Source organism: Notolepis coatsorum (genome assembly GCF_963971535.1).
Source record: "Notolepis coatsorum genome assembly, chromosome: 20".
In the NCBI taxonomy this organism is placed as follows: domain Eukaryota; kingdom Metazoa; phylum Chordata; class Actinopteri; order Aulopiformes; family Paralepididae; genus Notolepis; species Notolepis coatsorum.
In genome coordinates this window covers 35,233,249-35,243,072 of record NC_140184.1, presented here as the reverse complement: position 1 = coordinate 35,243,072, position 9,824 = coordinate 35,233,249, and the positions used below count along the sequence as shown (strand labels likewise).

Here is a 9,824-nt window from a genome sequence, read left to right as displayed (position 1 = left end):
AACCGGAAGTAGGAAATGCACTAAACCAATGCACTTGTACGGTAGGTAGCAATGTTAGCTCTTATAACGCTAGTGTAGTTACGTTTTTATTAGTGGTCAGAGTTGGGTCCATAAGACTTATCCAAGCCCCATGGATCCATCAGTGGTCGCGTATTGTGTGCGTATGTACCCGTTCCCTCATCTAAAGAGTTGGGTCCATAAGGCTTATCCAAGCCTTACGGATCCATCAGTGGTCGTGTATTGTGTGCGTATGTACCCGTTCCCTCATCTAAAAGAGTTGGGTCCACAAGGCTTATCCTAGCCTCATGGATCCATCAGGTTTTTCCAAGCCATAACTATTTGTAAGCTAGACTGTATAGGTACGTTTTTAATTTTCCTTTAAAAATGTGTATGGAGCTGGCGTTTCTGATGTGTGTTGGTAGTGTGTTCCATAGTTTTGGGGCATAGTTGGCAAATGCCATACTTCCTATCCTCTTTTGGTTTCTGGGTGTGTCTAGTAAACCTGTAGTGGATGACCGTAGCGTTCTTGAGGGCAGATAACTAACTAGGGAATTTGCTATGTATTTTGGGCCTTGCTCATTAAGAGCTTTATATGTTAGGAAAAGGACCTTAAAATCAATTCTATGAGTTATTGGAAGCCAGTGCAGAGTGGCTAGGACTGGAGTGATATGTTCTCTTCTCCTTGTATGAGTTAGTAATCGAGCTGCAGAGTTTTGGATAAGCTGAAACTTCCCAATGGTTGCTTTGGGAAGACCAGTGAACAGTGCATTACAATAGTCAAGCCGACTTGATACAAAAGCATGAATCAGTGTCTCTGCATCCTTTTTATTTACGAAAGGTCTTACTTTCGCTATGTTTCTTAGGTGGAAGAAATCATGGCCTTATTTATATGAGACTTAAAGGTCAGGTCTGAGTCCAAGATGACACCTAGGCTTGTAACCTCAGTCTTTACATAGGATGACAGACTCCCCAGGTTTTCACACAGCACTTCCCTTTTCGCTTTTGGGCCGATCAATAGGATTTCGGTCTTGCTTTCGTTTAATTTTAGGAAGTTATTGTTCATCCACTTGTTTATTGCTAACAGACAGTTTGTAATGGACTGTATGGCTGTAGTGTTATTTGGTTCTGCGGAGATATATAGTTGTGTATCATCAGCATAACTATGGAAGCATACATTGTGGTCTCGAATGATGTCCCCGAGGGGCAGCATATATAGTGAGAGAGAGAGAGAGAGAGAGAGAGAGGGGGGGGGGGGAGAGAGAGAGAAATACTCAATGTGGGATAGAGAGAGAGAGAGAGAGAGAGAGAGAGAGAGAGAGAGAGAGAGACACTCAATGTGGGATAGAGAGAGGAGAGAGAGAGACAGAGAGACAGAGAGAGACAGAGAGAGAGAGAGAGAGAGAGAGAGAGAGAGAGAGAGAGACACAGAGAAACAGGGAGGGAGACCTTACCCTCTCACAGTGCCGCTCTCCTGGTAGTTGACCTGGATGAACTTGCCAAAGCGACTCGAGTTGTTGTTGTGGGCTGTCTTTGCATTCCCGAATGCCTGGAGAGGAGAGGAGGAAAAATGGGAGAGGGATTAAGAACAAATTCAAATGTGGAAATATAAAGTAGAATAAGAGTGAGACTTTTACTAGTGACAAACTTATATATTTTACATATTCTTTTATGTATATAAATAGGAGGAGTCTACTCATTCTCGTAGTATCCAAACATACGTACATCTACATGTATTGCTTAAAACCATGATGTTTCAGAAGGTCTGTTCCACCAAGACATCATTATAAATCAATAGACAGGCCTATATTTTTTAGATACTCAAGAGAGTATCACGCCTCCTCCTCTCCCCGATGGTTTAAAACGGCATCGGACAAAGTGATTAGAAAACACTGGAACCCTCTGATATCACAGTTAGCCAAGGAAAGGATGATGAAGCGAAGGCCTGGGGCAAAAAGAAAAAACCCTCTTCCTAGTGGGTAATGGGATCCATGTGGCCGCGTGGAACATGTGTAGTGGTTGTGCTTTAATAAGAAGGTCCAGCATTTCCCCTCTCGGCCTGTTTGTGTTGTATGGCTGCCTGGAGGGAAGTAGTTGTTCGCTCTATATAAACCCTGCAGTTATTTGTAGCTCCACCACAAGTAAACAAATTCCTCAGTGAATCATTGTGGAGAGGCCTGGGCGCCGCGTCTGTGGAATGGGAAACACCCCGTACCCCGTCCACACCCTTCACCAACACCCCGTACCCCGTCCACACCCTTCACCAACACCCCGTACCCCGTCCACACCCTTCACCAACACCCCGTACCCCGTCCACACCGTACCGTCCACACCCTTCACCAACGCCACTGCTGTACCCCGTCCACACCCTTCACCAACACCCCGTACCCAGTCCACACCCTTCACCCCGTACCCACCCTTCACCAACGCCACTGCTGTACCCCGTCCACACCCTTCACCCCGTACCCTGTCCACACCCTTCACCCCATACCCCGTCCACACCCTTCACCCCATACCCTGTCCACACCCTTCACCCCATACCCCGTCCACACCCTTCACCAACACCCCGTCCACACCCTTCACCAACACCCCGTCCACACCCTTCACCAACACCCCGTCCACACCCTTCACCAACACCCCGTCCACACCCTTCACCAACACCCCGTCCACACCCTTCACCAACGCCACTGCTGTGCGCCGTCTTCCTAACGTGCTGCTGTGAGAGGCAGGATCCTAAGATAATGCCACGCATCTAAGCTAATGCCATATCTCTAAGGCAAAAGGCGTGCATCTCCAAAAGGATAAACTTTTCAGGAATTAAGAAAAACAATCTCCTTTTCAGATCAACACTTGTATTTATTTTAGGTTAAACATTTGGCTTTGAATGGATTTCATTCATGCTCCTAATGGTGTCAACTTTCGATTTGAGTAAAAAACATGAAAATTACCAAAATAGAAGTACAATACAATGTTTTTGTCCGACAGCAGCAATAATGGTAATTATGGACTCATGCTAAAGATTAGATTAGATTCAAATATATTGTCATTATACAGCACAAGTACAGTACAAGGAAAATAAGTTTGGCATCGAACCAGAGGGCAAATGTTACAGTAGTAACAGTTACAGTTTCCGCAGGACTGGTGACCTCAGCCACTCTCCACTCCTCATTGGGAATGAGGAGGTGGAGACTGAGAGGGTTTCAAAATTTTAGTTTCTGGGCGTGACAATGTCTGATGACCTGTCCTGGGGGGTCAGCATTGCCTCTGCTGTGGGCAAAGCACAGCAGCGCCTTTTCTATCTTAGGAAGCTTAAATGGGCTAAACTCCCACAGGGACTGATGGCCAACTTCTACCACTGCGCAGTAGAGAGTGTACTCACGTACGGACTACTGGTGTGGTTTACTGGCTGCACCAGGGCAGAGAAGGAGGCCCTCCACAGAGTGGTCAAGGCTGCGAGGAGGATCACTGGAGCTAGCCTCCCAGATATCTCCACAGTCTTTACCTCCCGCTGCCTACGGCGTATAAATAACATCTTACTTGACCAGTACCACCCAGCAAACCATCTCTTTCAACTGCTGCCCTCTGGTCGAAGGTACAGATCCATCCAGTCCGGAACCAGCAGACTGACCAACAGCCTCTACCCACGGGCTGTCAGGCTGCTCAACGACGAACATCAACTTGCCCCCCCCCCGCATCCCACCCCCGGTGACATAACTCCCACTCCCACATTACAACAATAACTGTGAACCGGACTTGCATTGCTGCACTATATACAATACTTCATCCTTTGCAAGTCAACGCCCCCCCCCCCCCCCCCCCCTCCTTCCATCAACTCACTGGACTGAAATATTTATATTTATTAATTTATTTGCACGGGCACTAAATGCACTTGGGACAATTATGGTATGTTATATATTGGGACATTGATACTTTATTACTTTATTACTATATTACTATTATTATTGACATTATTATTTTGCACATGTTATATCTTATGTTGTATGCCAGTGGTGATGTTCCTAACAAATTTCGTTGTACCAACAATGACAAATAAAGATCTATTCTATTCTAACAAATTACAATAGTAATATACAATGCACAGGTGATTAAACTGTGTATAAAATATATAAATTAGTACTACTGAGTAATAGTGCTAATCAGATGTATATACAGGGTTGTAGTATTAATATGTACAGTGATACAGGTATCAAAGGTACCAAAGACACTATGGTAAGTAGTCATACTGGCCAGCAGCGTAACTAGTAAGAGAAGGTAAGGGATATATACAGATAGATATAAATTCTAGAGATATGTAAAAAAGATTATATGCAGGTATGTACAGACCGATATCGATATATATATATGGATATATATATGCGGTTGGGCAATGTGTCACAGGTAAATACTTGGTAGACCACAAGTCTGCCTCACTGTGATTCACACATCCTTAGCATGCTACTGGATAGTATGAAGCAGGCAGCCATTCTGCTACCAGTAAGGCAGGGCTGACACAACTGTCTCACAAGCAAGCAGCACCAGACTGACCTCACTGCTATATCTGTGACTCAACCGCCAGACAAATTATAAATTTGGGCAGACACTGAGGAAAAAAGTATTAATCTCTTCTCTTTCTCTTTCTCCCTCTTTCTCTCCCTTTCTCTTTATGGAGAAAGACAACACATTGATGTAGAAGAAACAAAAGAAAAAAACCTGCAAAAGAGAGGCTGGTATAAATTTGATTCACTTAATACTATGGAACCGGGTGAAGATGACGTGGTGAAAACCAATCATACTTGATGGGGTTTCCATTCATGTGATGCACAAGGGAGCTCATCCATCACTCCATATGCCTCTGGAAGCACTAACCTGCCTGATCCAGGAACTACAGGTCAGACGAGGACAGCCAATCGTCCTTCAGCATCCTAAGCACTTCCTCTACAGGCGGCCAATAGAAACCCTCAGTACAGCCCACGTAGCACTAGTGAGGGAAAGGCGCTCAAGTCACACTCTGCAGACAGCGGAACATTCCAAGTATTTGGCCAAATGGATCGACATTCAACATTCCACCTTATGCCTGCAGGAAATCAGATCTGGAACCATGAAAAGATTGAGGTGATTTATGTCCATATACACTGTGCAAAAGTCCACCTGGTCTGTGTAAAATTATGCGTCATTAGTCCAGAATCTTTTTACGGCCAGCAACATGTGTATTTGACTATTCTTATATCCAAACTGGGCAAGGGTTCTCCTTATCAGCACCAATAAAAACATATTAACATGATTATGCTTGGCATACCGGTATATCATAACTCAACTCCAGACTGCACACCATGTCTCTCACAGAAACAGGTGGATCAGGAATCAATGAAAAGGTGAAATTGAACAATGAAACACCAAATAAAAATGTTTATATTTAAATAAACATAACTAATAATAAAATAATTTGACAATTTACTAGGGTGCCATGGGTGCTACCTTGGCTCTACAATAACAGAGAAGTCAGAGGGACAGAATGATGAATTATCAGTCACAGTGAGAAAACCTCACAAGCAATTTGATTAGATGCCATGTGACTTATAATGATGATCTATTGTCCTCTTGTATAAGCCAGTCTGGCTACTAAGGGCACATATTTGAAAGCTATGGCGAAATACATAAACATCTCCTAAGCTAGAGACTTCAAAGAAATCATCAACTTAAGACACATTCAGTAATTAACTGACCATAATATTTATGATGTCAGATACCTCAACGGAAAAAAGGGCGATTTAAGAATGAAAACAGTGGTGCTACGTTCACTCTTACAACACACTGATCTCACTCTCTGGACAGGAAATTAATTATAGTTGTGTCCTCCTTAAGACAGGCATTCTGTTGAGATTCCATTAGTGCCTCTGTCTGCAGCGGAGTCATTAGGCCTCTGTCTGACATGCAGGCATTGGTTCACGCAGTGCAGAGCTTAATGATAAAGGCAGACTTCATTACTGGCTCCTTGAGGAAAGGACAGAGAAGAACTGTTGTCCAGGCGAAGGGATGGAAGGGGTCACACACAGTCTCTCAAAGGAGGAAGAGGACAAAAGACTACTTGAATCAACAACACACAGAAGGATGATCTATTTGAAGCACGTCATGAATTGGTTAGGCAGGGTTACAAATACATTTTCACGCTGGTGGGTGTTTTCAGTTTCCTGGTCGTGTGATGAAAAAGAAAACCGTTGTACTTATTATTTACAGAAATCCTTTGCCGTGTATCATGGGACACCATGGAATAAACATAGCCTACTTCAGGCTGTGCAAAGTATGTTTAGAAAAGAGTAATCAAATCTTTAAATCCTACATCTTTATTTGATTGATTGTGGTGGCAAGAGAAAGCACTCTGGGGAAATATTTCTCAGACCAATTTGGACAATGTCCTCATTGAACCAGTAGTCATGCCAGGGAACATTGTTCATTAGACCCCCGTGCTCTTGCACCCTTTTACCAGCTGAGCACTCGGTCAACTCACCCGCCACAGTATGCGGGCAGCAGCAGCATGAAAGGATGGGTGACTCGCCCCAGCATGCATCATGATTATGTCATAGTATGCGTGGGCAGATACAGGGTTCTTCAGAGGCTTCCTAGGCATGTCCCTTGTAATCTCACACCTAAGGTCATTTGGACTGAAGTGGTCTGTGGTCACTGTGGTCGGTTAATCACATGAGGATTTACATTCATGTTTCCCACCTACGTAAGTGAGAGCTAAGTGGGATGTGTGGGTTCTAGCAATGGCAAGTTTTCCCTAATGTTGTTGAGGTGAGGCTATACAAACAGGTTCAACTCACCACTAGTGGTAAAAGTCTACGAGTGGAAATTCGGTCTTGCGGAGAAAGTGACTTTATGCTAGACAATGCAGGACAAGATAACAATAACTAGGCTACTAGCTACTCCAAAACTGCTGGAGAGGAACAATACTGTGTGTCTTTGGAGTTTCAACTGAGAGAGAGAGAGAAACATTGACGAGCCCCGGCATGATAGCAAAATCTCCTTTCAACAATAGGCTATTGATTCCTTATCTACCCTGGCCTACAGTATAAAGGTTGAAAACTGAACTCGTAGATGGAAATTCCCTACAGTGGTTTACACTGTGCTCCTTTGTTTAATAAAAAAAATGTAGTTTCCAAATCAACATGTGCCAAAAAAAAGAGAACTCAGCTCACTCAATCTGTTAAGAATTGAAGAATTAGCAACAAAGTTAACAACACTATGTGAATGATGGAAACAAAAGTGTCTCTTTTTACACCACAGTTACTGTACAAATATCACATCTGATGCTGATGAGGTCCAACACTCCCAATTTGATCAATCAAGCTCTTCAGTGAGAGCACATAAAGATCCTATTGAAGGAAACACCATCCTCTATTCTGGGAATCCCCCTCTGTCCCCCTCACGCTCAACGAACCCAACCTGAGCATTACAAGAGCAAAATGACCACTGTGTGAATATGGTCAATTGCAACGCAATATTCATGGCTTAGAAGCCAAGATTTGTAGTGTACAGTATGACACATTTACTATAAATAGTTTATTGAAGCCTTTTGGGAATTGTGTGTCAACATTAGAGATTTATACTTCATTTAATATGACATGAGAACAGTGGCAGAAACCAAAGGAGGCGGATCTGATGACTCACATCCCTGGTATAACAACATGGTATGAGACAAAAAGAAAGAATGTACACTACTTCTACAGGATGACAGACGTGTGTGTGTGTGTGTGTGTGTGTGTGTGTGTGTGTGTGTGTGTGTGTGTGTGGCGCTCTGAGAAGGAGGAGGAAGAGACCCACAGGGCAGTGAGATTCTGTGTTCTAACAGTATAGCTCTTCATGAGTTAGTAGAAGGGAATTACAGACATTAGTCGCAGGGTTGGAGATGAAAGCCTGCCGTCATAAAAATAATCATGGGTCCCCCGGACTCCCCGACTATCTAAGACATCTTTCATATAGCGTAAGCCCCTTGGAATTAGGAAAGATGACTGGAAAATAGCCACATTCCTCCTCATTTGCAGGGGACCCGGAGGACACAGTCGAAAATTACTTTAGTGCTTCACAAAGGCTGCAAAAACATGAACTTCTCGGCCAATTGAACGGGACAATTCTAACAAGCAGTGTCACCACAGGTTGAGGACCTCAGACCAGGTCCTAGAAATCAGTTTTGCGTTTTCAGAAGAACAATGTCTTTCAACTTTATTATGTAGAGTGGTGGTAAGTTAGAGTGTTGTGTACATTCATAGTTGATGGTGTGTTATTAATTGTTTAATGGAGTTATATGGTTCTTCGGTGCAAGGATTCAATTCTTCCCTGTTGCAAAACATGTAAAAAAAACTCAAGAGTTAACTCTCACCATCATCATCATCGTCGTCATCATCATTCCCCCCCCCCCCCCCCCCACTACTGCTCTGCGACTGGAAACTTGGATCATTATTTTCCAGGAAATTGTGAGGATAAAGCAATAATGTCAAGCAAAGCTCTGTGTGATCTTCAGATCCATTCTCCCTTGTCTACCGATACTGATCTGAAGTCAGTTCCCTCCATACGTATCTTTTAACCAACAAGAAGTTTATCCTCAAATCTGCCCAAGTAAAGATAGGATCTGACAGGAGTTTCCTCTTGTGATTCAGAGTAGTGAACTTCCCACTAACCTCCTATCTGCAGTAACGCCCTCAGTGTGTATTCTCTCTCTCTCTCTCTCTCTCTCTCTCTCCTGAATGTCCACCTGCATTTCTTCACATACACACGCCCAGGCACACACTCACAAACCATCATGGACAATGGTGAATCCTTCATAGCTAATGAGGTGTTACATGGTAATGTAAACAGATCATTCTGCTCCTACCATGCAATGCCCACCATTGCTATGTTTCATCTCCCATATAATAGCTCAGTGACCGATGGTATGGCCCCAACTGCAGTACCTGCGTGCATAGGGATGATATGACACACAAGTGAGTGATGCAGGCATGCTGCACATGCAGGTTCTGGGGACAGAAATCTAACTTTGATATTAGCAATCCTTTTAAGCCTATGACGTGTAAGCGACCCATTTCAAAGACACCATTTGAGTCTACATTTCTGTTATGCATTGCTCAGTAGAGGTTGGATCAGAGCGAGTTGTAACAGAACATAATGCCGCCACCGCGTGTGCCTTTAGATAGCGCGCCAGCATTCCGGAATCGGAGGTGTGATCCTATGTGCAACGCATCAGCGTTGTGTTAAACGCACCATAGGTAAGGAAGCAGCACATCTCAGGTCTCCTGCCTATACAGTTTATGACATGACCGCTAGACGCCTCATCCATATCGTATTCCTCCATAGCCCCAAATACCAGAATATAGCTATTGCAATCATGAAATGATAAGCTGCCGTTGGAATGACAGGAGGGAATGCTTACATGAAGATAACAAACTATCTTGAGTACCTTTCATCTGGCTGACTGGCAGGCAGGTTACTGGGGCACGAGTCACAAGAGCGGAGGAAAGTACTGTATAAAATACATTACCGGTTAGAAAATCACAAGCAGGGAGTCAATTGAAAAGGTGGAATATCACCAAAGATCTGCAATCCAGTTCTGATGGCAAGTGTTACCCCTGCTGCTCTTGGATATGTCTGTAGGCTACTAACTTCAGTCGTTAAATGTTATGTCACATAGCCTACGTTTCCATATGCCAAAAAATGGCTTTATCCAATAGTAGATGATGCAGTGTTGCGGTTTTGACTGGAGGCTGGTGAGTTACCAGTCAGTCACTGCTGTGTGTGTACAGGGCAACCCGCCTTTTGATAATGTACCGTTGGAT

General features: G+C 43.7%; 1 protein-coding gene across 1 annotated transcript in view; it reads right to left on the bottom strand.

Annotated features, from left to right (window-relative positions):
* myo9aa (myosin IXAa) overlaps positions 1 to 9,824 on the bottom strand; it is a 204,572-nt gene that overhangs the window by 107,325 nt on the left and 87,423 nt on the right. The window contains 1 exon segment of the mRNA XM_084337743.1: positions 1,452 to 1,546. Within this exon segment, the coding sequence (XP_084193869.1) occupies positions 1,452 to 1,546 (95 nt within the window).